This window comes from Bos mutus, chromosome 11, assembly GCF_027580195.1.
Source record: "Bos mutus isolate GX-2022 chromosome 11, NWIPB_WYAK_1.1, whole genome shotgun sequence".
Lineage (NCBI taxonomy): Eukaryota > Metazoa > Chordata > Mammalia > Artiodactyla > Bovidae > Bos > Bos mutus.
In genome coordinates, this window is record NC_091627.1 from 101,588,340 (window position 1) to 101,600,712 (window position 12,373).

At 38.3% G+C, this 12,373-nt stretch overlaps 1 protein-coding gene across 6 annotated transcripts in view; it reads left to right on the forward strand.

The window, feature by feature from the left end:
- The window catches only part of AFF3 (ALF transcription elongation factor 3), a 587,368-nt gene that overhangs the window by 390,200 nt on the left and 184,795 nt on the right, over positions 1-12,373 (forward strand). For all 6 annotated transcript variants that reach the window (XM_070379962.1, XM_070379956.1, XM_070379957.1 and 3 more), the window contains one exon: positions 3,947-3,998. In XM_070379962.1, coding sequence (XP_070236063.1) covers positions 3,947-3,998 — 52 coding nt within the window. The remainder of the gene's footprint in view (positions 1-3,946; positions 3,999-12,373) is intronic.

A 12,373-nucleotide genomic window follows, 5' to 3' on the forward strand; every position in this document is an offset into this window, starting at 1 on the left:
ATGTAACAACCTAAACAGGAAAAGAATCGTAGAAAGAATGCTTTTGTTCACTCGCTAAGTCGTGTTCAACTCTTTGCCTTGCCATGGACTGCAGCATGCCAGGCTTCCCTGTCCTTCACTGTCTCCCACAGTTTGCTCAAACTCATGTCTGTTGAGTTGGTGATACCATCCGACCATCTCATCCTCTATCACTCACTTCTCCTCCTGCCCTCAATCTTTCCCAGCATCCAGGGCTTTTCCAGTGAGTCAGCTCTTCGCATCAGGTGGCCAGAGTTTCAGCTTCAGATACATGTATCTGTATAATTGAATCACTTTGCTGTACACCTGAAACTAACACAACATTGTTAATCAGCTATCGGTTCAGTTCAGTTCAGTCGCTCAGTCGTGTCCAACTCTTTGTGACCCCGTGAATCACAGCACACCAGGCCTCCCTGTCCATCACCAACTCCCGGAGTTCACTCAGACTCATGTCCATCGAGTCAGTGATGCCATCCAGCCATCTCATCCTCTGTCGTCCCCTTCTCCTCCTGCCCCCAATCCCTCCCAGCATCAGAGTCTTTTCCAATGAGTCAACTATACTCCAACATAAAATAAAAAGTTAAAAAGAAATTTAAAAAGAAAAAACACAAATAACATAGATATACGTGTACATATCTATTTACATGTGTGAGTATAAATATATATACACATACATGTGTGAGTATAAATATGTATACACATACGTGTGTGTGTGTGTAATTTTTCTTTCTATGGCTCATTTTTCTCTCTGCCTGTCCGTAATTATATTTCCTCATCAAGATGACCATGGTGCACCTGAGTTCGTGTCTTATGCCCAGTGTCTTCAAAAGATCGATTCAGGTCCCTTCCAAAGGACAGCAATGTGGAATCTATTGTGAAATCAGCTGAAATAGTCAGAACGACCCCCAGTAGTCCTGTTTGGTGGTAGCAAGGAAACATCTCCTGAGCACCCAACTTTTCAGTCTCTTCCTGAGCACTTTTTCTGGCTTACATTCATCATTTTTCCCTTGGGTCCTGATAAAGAGCCTATGATTCTTCCTGGCTTATACACTTAGACATTTCAAGTTAACTTCAGAAATTGCATCACCTAAAATTTCCAGATATTGGGGGAGAATTTCGTTTCCTTTTTTCTGATGAACAGACATAGTTTTAATTCCTGACCTTATCCTGAGCTTACTTTTCCCCCAGAAAGGTTAATTCATGATCAGCTGAGAGCATTCACTCCCAGACTGTTCACAAATGCCTCATTTGGCCCTGTTGCATCCTTCCTGTTTGCCAGAAACTGTTCTGTTTTCCCCGTTGCCACAACATAAGTGCTGCTAAGAGCAGAGGTAATCAGCTGCAGCTTTGCGCCTGCGCTGATCCAGCCCCCAATCCCCACAGCCCCCAGACCCCAGGTGCAGTAAGGCCTGTGTCCCCCAGCCCACGGGTTATCTGGCAGCATTGCTGATCAAGGTAAAACATGTTTATTCAAGCATCCAAATAATGTCTTTATATAGCGTGTTGATTTTTTTTTGGACATAAGTTGTTCAGAAATGTTTACTGTTGCCTGCTGTTCACGCTCCTGATGATGATGAGATGTGGGGTGACTTCTGGTGGCTGCAGACCAGGAAACATAACCGGTTTCTCCAAAGAAAGGGGGGAAAGTCACTGTATTTAAGAAAACTTAAACCTCCATCTAGTTGTCTTTTTCATGTTGAGTTTTAAGCCAGCGTTTTCAGTCTCCTCTTTTATCCTCATCCAGAGGATCTCTAGTTCCTCTTCACTTTCTGTCATTAAGCTGGCATCATCTGCATATCTGAGGCTGTTGATGTTTCACCCAGCAATCTTGGTAAGGACAGAGGAGTCTGGCGGGCTGCAGTCTATGGGGGTCACAGAGAGTCGGACACAACTAAACAAGAAGAGCAGCTCCTTGTCTTTACCTGTCTTAGGTAATGCAGCTACTGTGACTCTGTATTTGGGGATTCTGGCAGGGATTGTGGTTACTTATTGGAAAGTAATTCTGGAAACTACTAAATTAGGTTATTTTCTCGCATGAAAGTAGCTGACAAGGTCTTGCCTGTCTCTCAATGAGTTCACAACAGGTCTGGCCTGGAAGACAAAATATGATATGGAAATATGAGCTTCAAAGTTTATTAATTTGCTGTCTCTACTTTTACTTCACTGTGATTTCCTGTGTTTGGGGGCTCTGTCTGATCAGGGTTTGCTGCTGAGGCAGTTAAAACAGGTGTTGTGACTTTTTTACAAGGCAGCTGCCCTTCATGGGCACTCCAGGCAATATGTGGGTGCTCATTAGCGCGGTCACACCTGAGATAGATGTGTGGGCCATATAGAATGGTCTTCTGTCTCTCACAACTGTTTCATTTCCTACAAGGAAAAAAGAAGTTTACTTTTGAGTTCAGCGTGGACCGCATCTTTGCAGTGTGTTCGTCATGTGATTTAGGAGGTCATTCCTGAGCCCAGGTGTCAAAAAGGGGCTTGGTACAGGACATAAACCTGAGGCCCTTAATGATAGACTGAGGGATTCTACGAGGTCTCCAGGCCTGACTTGAAATAGCAAACTAAAGCAAGTCGCCACCTTCAGTCCCATCTCTTGCAACTCATAATCTTCTCTGGGGTTTGTTAAACTATCAGCAATGCATAGCCAGCATGCTATGCTATGCTATGCTAAGCCACTTCAGTCGTGTCCGACTCTGTGCGACCCCAATAGCCAGAGCTAACTCACAGTGGCAGGCGTGACCCTTCTGTCTCCTCTGTTGTTGTTTAGTCGCTCAGTTGTGTCCAACTCTGTGACCCCATGGACTATAGCCCACCAGGTTCCTCTGTCCGTGAAATTGACCAGGCAAGAATACTGGAGGGGGTTGCCATTTTCTGCTCCAGGGAATCTGGTATCGAATCCTTGTCTCCTGCTTAGCAGATGGATTCTTCACCACTGAGCCACCTGGGAAGCCCTTCTATCTCCTAGCCTCAAGGAAATAAAAAGAAGTGCCTTGTAATATGAGGATGTATAGTTTCAAACCAGCAGTGGTTGAGGATCTAAGAATTATATCTACTGTGAGAGGAATTTGCCCTTTAAAACTCCAAAAAATGGACCCATCCAATCCTTGACCACATACGGCAGAAATGTTGCTTAACTAGCCTCTCAGATGGTCAGGAAGGATTGCTGATTTGCATCTTATTCTGCGTTAACAGGGTGACCCCAGAATCTGCTGCCAGGGCTCTCTGTGGAGTGTCATTCTTGGGGATCTTGTAAGCTGGGGTGCAGCCTCAGTGTTGTGTACAATCCTCTTGTCCAAGCTCTGATGCTGCACACCTGGTTTAGCTTGTGTTAGGGCTAAACACAAACTAGACCCCACCATCCCACGTGGCGCTGGTGGTAAAGAACCCGCCTGCCTATGCAGGAGACACAAGAGACTCAGGTTCAATCCCTGGTTGAGGAAGATCCCCCAGACGAGGGCATGGCAACCAACTCCAGTATTCTTGCCTGGAGAATCCCATGGACAGAGGAGCCACAGGGTCAGGAAGAGTCAGACACAACTGAAGTGACTGAGGATACACATGGCAAAAAGTATCAAAGTGCCTTGCATCTAGAATGCTAATGGGGTTTATTTCCTCAAATTTTCTGTAAAATGAAGGGGAAGAAAACAGGTTCCATCTGTAAGATATTTATCTTTTGGCAGGGTCTCCACTCTGAGCCTCTGGTTGTTTGCAAACAGCTCCTTCGTACCTATTCATAGATCCGTGCCCGGGCAATTGTATTACAGAGAAGAAACTATTTTGCAAATCCAGTTCTTGGACAATAAAAAGATGTTTTAAAAGCCTCCTGCTGCACATTTTGAATGATTGTTAATATTGAATCTCTCTTAAATCTTAAAGGCTGTAACACTCACATGTTGTTTTTTTTTTTTTTTCTGCTTCCTTTTTTAAGAGAAAGGTGATGCCGAGCCAGAGAGTCCAGACAATGGCACATCGAACACATCGTAAGTCTCTTTCCTGTTTCTATCCCGAGTTCTTTAATACGCTTATAATACAAAATAGCACAAATATCTTGTTATAGTAATAATAATAATGGAAGGAAGTCTGTGGTTCTCTTTCTCATGATAATGTCTGCTTAAATGCTTTTGCATGCAGTTGCATTTGAGGTCTTTCTAATGCTTTAGCCCAGTAAGAGTAATCTTGAAAACACAAGGCTCCTCTTTATAATGTACAGATAGATGTAATGAGATTTGATGGTATTATGGGGCGGAGGAACGGAGGAGAGCTTTTGGACCTTGCTCAGCAACGCCTATCACTGTCATAGATAATTGGAGAGCGTTTCTCACATGCTGGGAGATCGTCTGTCCTACACACCTGGGAAGTACCAGTGTCATTTTAAGGCCTGCCCTTTGCAACTCACCTCTGAATTATGTGAAATATACAATTATAGACATCTCTGGACCATGAAGGGATTATTCATTTTTTGAGTTTACAAACGCAGTTGTAAAGAGATAACAAAGGGCTCTTTTTAAGCACGTTCTTCATTCCACATTTCGTCTTTCTCCTCTCAATACTCAAGCAATCAAAAAACGTTCGGATGATTAATTTGATGCCCAGTTTATGTGCCAAAGTTTACATAACTCACGCGCTAACAAATTATTTTGGCTGAATAGGAATTAATAACAGGTTTTTTCCTTAAAAATCATTATTTTTATCATTTCTGAGGAGTTAAATGTGATTTCTTATTATAAGACAGTTTTGTGGATATATCCATATTTGGACCAGTGCTCTTCTTACTAAGCATTTAAAGTGCTTTCTAGCCATCAGAAATGACAGCTTGTGATATAACATTATTGAGTGTATTTGTCCAAGATGTGTTTCTCAGTCTAGGAAGAGTCTTTGGCTTGCATAGGATGACTATTTATTTCATAAAGATTGTGATTATTTGCTGGTCTTTCTTAAGATATTATCCTAAAAGTTATAAGTGGTTCTATTATCATGATTTCTAATGATATAATGATTGTGACTGGTTTCAAATTGTTAAAGTATTACTAATTTTTAAATTTTTTACTATATAAAATAGGAAAAGGGTTTTAACGCCATCTGGAGGCATTCTAGAGAACTGAAAAGGGTAGAGTCACTTTTAAAGATTTAGTTCTTTCGAGCAACGTTTGAGACTAGAGAAGAATTTACGCAACTAAAATATTAACTATTTGAGAGTAAGTTTTATTTTTATAATTAATTTTATAAAAGTGTTAATTATTATAGAAGTAACCATTTTTCAACAAAATCATTTTAAAAGCATACAAAATATGTTGGAAAGCAGCTAGCATCCTACATTTAATTTTTTCAAATTTAAAATCACATACAATGGGAATTCCCTGGCTGTCCAGCGGGTAAGACACCATACTTTCACTGCCCAGAGCCCAGGTTCAGCTCCTGGTTGGGCAACTAAGATCCCACAAACCTCACAGAACAACCGAAAAAGAAAAATCACATTCAATAGACTCAAATTTTGTTAATACAGTTTGATGTGCCACTAAAGCTCTCCTTCCCTTATACATTTCTGAAAAGCCTTAGTTTCTATAACTCATTACCTTAACAAAATCAATATGTTGTCTGAGAAGTTACTTTAAAACCCTCCAGAGATTTGTGAATAGTGAAAGCTTGAAGCATGACCCCACATTCCTGAACAAAGCAGTTCCTTATTCATCTGCTCACATCCTGCCTCTTGAACTAGAAATAGCAGAAATAAAGTCTGAGGTTGGACCTGTATTAAAAGTGGAGACTTCTGAGCTTGATCCTCTCAAAGAGCCCTCTAGCAGTGTTCCTGTTATGATTAGGCAAGAGGAATAGCTTATTACGAATAAAGAGCAGGAACTCAGGCTGCCTTAAACTTGGGTAGAGATTTACAGTCTCTGTGTGATACCCTATCTGAGCTTTATCTATATAGACAGATAAGTAAGGCAGGGATAGTATCCTTATTTTTCATATAAGGACTCTAAGGATCAGAAAAGTCATTCAATTTGAGTGGTAAAACTAGGACACAAATCTTAGGATATTTTGCCTTTTTTGGCCATTTACCATGATGAGGGAGTGAGTGGATCTTAGGAGACAAAACAAAGTCATAAGTCAAACCAAGTAGAAAAACGGGGATCTATTTATTTGTTAGATGGTAAGCATATTAGTTTGCTAGGGCTTCTGTAACAATATAGCACAGACTGGGTCCCGTGAACAAGAGAAATTTATTATCTGAGTTCTGGAAGCTAGAAACCCAATATTATCATTAGGATTTGTTTCTACTATGAAGGAAGGATCTTTTTCTAGGTCTTGTTCATTGTTCTGTAGATAAACATCTCCCTGTGTTTCTTCACATCATCTTCCTCCTATGCCTGTCTCTGTGTCCATATTTCCCCTTTTTATAAAAATACTAGTTATGTTGGATTTTGACCCACCCTAATAATTTCATTTTAACGTCATTACCCTGGTGAAGACCCTGTCTCCACATAAAATCACATTCTGGAGTACTGGAAGTTAGGACTTCAACATGTGGATTTTGAGAGGATACTCAGCATTAAGGGTCAGGATAGTCATAATGATTCAGAAGCCAGTTCAGCAGAATCAGAGTGTATGGATGCCAGAACATGGAACAAGCTGAGAGGACCTGATGTGTATCTGCTAAGTCACTTTAGTCATGTCCGACCCTGTGTGACACCCACCAGGCTCCTCTGTTCGTGGAATTTTCTAGGCAAGAATACTAGAGTGAGTTGCCATGCCCTCCTCCAGGGGATCTTCCCCACCCAGGGATTGAACCCAGGTCTCCTGCATTGCAGGGAGATTCTTTACCATCTGAGCCACCAGGGAAGCCCAAGATAACCTGATAAAACAGACCAAAATTATGAACTCCATGGGAACTGAAGGGGTGAAGCAGAGCAAAGAAAACTGTCAATAACATACACACAGGCACTGGGGAAGATACATCTTCCGCATTTGTGGTTTGGTGGGAAAATGTCAACTTCCAAGATGCCTCTACATCCCTTTGTCTGTAGAGTTCCATGAACTGTGAGTTATTAAAAGGCATTTTATGGATTTAAACTTTAGTATAAAATTGAGTCTCCATTCAGCTCATTTTCCAAGGAAACATCTTTCCTCACTGGCCTCTTTTAAAAGTGAGGTGGTTTAGTTGCAAAGTCATGTCTGACTCTTATAACCCCATGGACTGTACCCTGCCAGACTCCTGTCCATGGGATTCTCCAGGCAAGAATACTGGAGTGAGTTGCCATTTCCTTCTCCAGGAGATCTTCCTGACCCAGGAATCAAACCCAGGTCTCCTGCCTTGCAGGCAGATTTTTTACCAACTGAGCTGGAGATTAGCATTATTTGTGATGGCCAAGACATGGAAGCAACCTAAGTGTTCATTGATGGATGAATGGATAAAGAAAATGTGGTATATGTACACAATGGAATATTATTCAGCTTTAAACAGAGGGATATCCTGCTACTTGTGACAACACAGATAGACCTTGAGGGCAGGATGCTAAGTGAAATAAGTCCAACAGAAAAACAAATGCCATATAACCTCACTTGTATGTAGAATCTTTAAAAAAGAGAGAGAGAGAGTGCTCATTGATACCAAGAACAGATTAGTAGCCTCCAGAAGCTGGGGGTGAGGAGGTGACCACCTTCACTTCATTTTGAGTGAAGGTGGTCAAAACGTACAAACTTCTAGTTATAAAATAAAAAAGCCCTGGGAATGTAACGTAAATCATGGTGACTATAGTTGATAATCCTGTATTAAATATATGCAAGTTGCTAAGAGTAAATCTTAAAAGCTCTCATCACACACACAAAAAAGTGTAACTATGTGTGGTAATAGATGTCAACTAGATTTACTGTCGTGATCATTTTGCAGTATATACTTGTATGGAATCATTACTGAAACATTAGTAATTAACAGTACTTCAGTAAACATTACCTACTGAAACAAGTAAAAGCAGGAGGTTAATCATAATGCATGATACGTCAGTGTACAGGGATTGCCTTATAGGATAGAGTAGTCTGGATAACACCTGAGGATCCCTTCAGGATATATTATTGAATGGTTTTCTGAGTATTCATAAAGATGAGAGTTTTTTATATCTTTTTACAGTTTATTCTTAGCGCACACACAAATTAAAATTTTTGTGATAGAATGCCAGTCTTCTCAGTGATAGAGAAGCTTATGTTGGATTAACTCTCCTCCTGATAACTATTGAAAACTCCAGATGAAATATTCTTAAAAAAACAGAACTTAAAATTTGAAGACATAGAGTCTGATCGCGAAAAGGCAGAAAATGTTGGCAGTTTGACCCTTGAAAGAAAGAAATTGGAGTGCATGAGATCTACATTTATACAGCTTCTCCTCTGAGGGCACTCCACATTCCATAAAGAACAACTGCAATTCAAGGCCATAATCATATTATCTTGAAGTGGCTGAAGATGGAGTTCAAGGCTGCCAGGGTGGCTGGGATTTAAGGGAGGAAATTCCAGAGAGAAGTCAGCCATACAGAAGAGAGTTCCACTTCTGTGTTTAAATTCCCTGTCATGCTTGAATGACTTCTAAACTGCATATGTATGGGGAAAGGCCAGTGAGCCCAGTGGAAAACGATAACTGAATCACTGAAAAGCTGAGCAGAGATGTCAACATCTGTCTACTGCCTACGACTGCCTATAGAGTATGGAATTTGAATCTCACCCAAGTTATAGGGAATGTAATGTAAATCATTACAAACACTTGGCAAACGCTTGGGTTTTTGCCTGAAACCTCAGAAAGGCCTTGCCTTTAAGAATAAAGGATTCACCCTAAAACTTAAGGGCATAACCAAAGTAGATCATAACAAAATGCAATCCTAAGTATTCACAAGTTCAGCTAGTGATTTGTCTGAAAGAACAAAAATATTAATACTCTAAAGGTATAAAACAGAATCTAAAGCCTCTATAACACCATTCAAAATATTTATTGCCTAACCAAAAATTAAAGAATATGTGTAGGAATAGGAAATTGTTATCCATAATCAAGAAAAGAAAGTAACCTAAATGTTGGTATTTTCAGACAATAACTTTAAAACATATTAAAATATGTTCAAGAACATAAACAAAAACATGGTCATAGTAAGTGAAAGAAGAGACCTCTCAGCAGGGAAATGGAAATAATTAAGACAAACCGAATGAAAATTCTGGAACTGAAAAGTAACATGTTTGAAATGAAAATGTAACTGGATAATCTTAAGTGAAAAATGGAAATGATGAAATAATGGGTAAATAAACTTCAGATCAGTAAACATTATCTAATATGAAGAACAACGAGAATGAAGATTAAAAACAATGAGCAGAACCTCAGTGAATTATAGGACAATATCAAGCAGTATAACATACATGTAATTGGGGTCCCAGAGGAGAGGACAGAGAAGTAGATCAGAAAAAATATTTGAAGAACTAATAGCTGAAACTTTCCTAAACTGGCTGAAAACCTTAACTTACATGAAGCTCAACAAATCCTGCTGCTGCTGCTAAGTCGCTTCAGTCGTGTCCGACTCTGTGCAACCCCATAGACGGCAGCCCACCAGGCTCCTCTGTCCCTGGGATTCTCCAGGCAAGAACACTGGAGTGGGTTGCCATTTCCTTCTCCAATGCATGTATGCATGCTAAGTCACTTCGGTCATGTCTGACTCTGTGAGACCCTATGGACAGGAACCCACCAGGTTTCTCTGTCCACAGGATTCTCTATGCGAGAATACTGGACTGGGTTGCCATTTCCTTCTCCCAACAAATCCTAAACAGGATAAAGAAAAGTAAAACCACATCTTGAAAGATTATAGTAAAATTGCTGAAACCTGAATTAAAGAGATCTTGAAAATCTTAAACATTGCTAGAGAAAAATGACATATTATGTTTAAGGTATCAGTGATGCAGTTAACCAAAGGATTCCTACCACAGAGTACAGAGGCTGGAATACAAGCAAAAACATTGTTAAAGTGCTGAAAGACCAAAAAAAAAAGAAGATAAATAAATGTCAAGTTAGAATTATAAATCTAGCTAAAATATCCTTCAAAATAAAGTGAAATAAAGTTATTTTTGATGTTGTATAATCTGAGAGAATTTGTCTCCAGTAGGCCTGCAGTACAGTAAATGATAAAGGAAATTTGTCAGACTGAAGGGTAGTAATATCAGGTGGAAGTTCAAACCTACATGAAGGAAGTATTTACAGGACATGAAAAATATATGTGTAAATATAAAAGATTATTTAATGCTAAAAATAAGATACCGTTTTATGGAATTTATGATGTATGCAAATATAAAATATATGATAAAATAGTTTAAAGGATAAGAGAGGGTAAGTGGAATTGCATGACTATAAGATTCTTACGTTTTATGTGAAGTGATATATAATAATATTAAATGCAAGTAGACGGGCAGTAAGTTAAGGATGCATAGTGAAATACCTAGAAAAACCACTAAAAAATATCCAAAAGAACATAAATGTCATTGGAGGCATTAAAATAAAATACCAAAATAGGTTAGATTTAAAAGACTGCCTAATGTCTTTAAGATATACAGTTTAAATACAAAAACCAGTAGGTTGAAGCCAAAAGAGGAAAAGGTAGACTGTGTAAATAATAAGTATAAGAAACCTAGTGTGATGCTATTAAACACCAAATAGAGTTCTAGATGAAAAGTATTAGCAGAGGTAAAAAGAATATTTTCTCATTCTAAAAAGGTTAGTTAATGAAGAAACCATAACAGTCATAATATGTATGTAACAAAAACTGAGAGAACAACAATAGAAAATTTTTAAATCCCTTTCTTCAGTAATCAATAAAAAAATTAAAGCAAAATATTAGAAAGCACATAGAAGATTTGAACATTAACAACCACTTTGTCCTAACTGAAATTTATAAAACACTACCCAAAAAGTGTACGATATAATTTAATCAAGTACTCATGATTCGCTCACCAAGATAGACCTTATTGTGCACAGTAAAAGACATATCAATAAATTCCATAGGATTAAAATCTTAAAGAATATGTTCTATGACCACAGCATGATTCCATTATAAGTCAATAGCAATGGAATTCCAGAAAACTTCTAATATTTAAAAGTTAAATAGCATTCCTAAATAGAATAATCACAAAGGAAATTAGAAAATAATTTTAACTGAATGAAAATGCATGTACAATTTACGAGCTTTTACTGGATTCACTGAAATAATATGCACAACAAAAAACATATGTATAACTTTACATGGCTTGATTAGAAGAGAACAAAGGTGAACATCTGTAATTTATGTTTCCACTTTAAGGAGCTAGAAAAGGAAGAATAAACTGAAATAATTAGGAATAAATACATAATAACAACAGGAGTAGACATTGTAAAACAATAGAGAAATTAAGAAAGCCAAAATTTGTTTCTTTTAAAAATTTAGTAAAATTAGCAAAACACTGAAAGAAGTAATCAAGGAAGAAAGGAGGAAAAATATAAATTACCAACATTAGCAAAGAAAAAGTGGTCATAACTGCATATCCTACAGAAATTTAAATAGTAATAACTGGATATTATGAACTAATTTCTGCTAATTAATTTGACAGCTTAGATGAAATAGTCAATTTCCTCAGAAAATGTAATTTATCATAACTTCCATGAGAAAAAAATAGAATATCTGAATGACCCTATTACTATTAAAGAATTTGAATTTGTATTCAAAACTATTCCACAAAGAAAATTCCTCCAGAGTCAGGTGGTCTCACTGGCAGATTCCATCAAAACTTAAGTAAGAAATGTTTCTACCAATGAATCACCACAAATGAACTACTAGTCTTACACAAACTCCTTCAGAAAATAGGAGAGGAAGAATGTATTGTTATAGAGTCAGTATAACCTTGATACCAAAATATGACATAGGATTATAAGAAAGAAAGTTATCACTCAATATTTCTTATAGACATTAAAAACTTAAACTTCTTAACAAACCATTAGTATATATGATCCAATGATACATAAGAAGGATATGATTCTTTATAACCAAGTAGGGTTTATCACAGGAATGAACAGTTGACTTAACATTAGAAAACATAATTAATATAATCTACCATATTAACAAAATAATGGAGAAAACCATATGGTCCTCTAAATAAATGAAGAAAAAGCATTTGACATGATTCAGCACCCATCTTGGAGAAGGCAATGGCAACCCACTCCAGTACTCTTGCCTGGAAAATCCCATGGGCGGAGGAGCCTGGTGGGCTGCAGTCCATGGGGTCACTAAGGGTCGGACACAACTGAGTGACTTCACTTTCACTTTCATGCATTGGAGAAGGAAGTGGCAACCCACTCCAGTGTTCT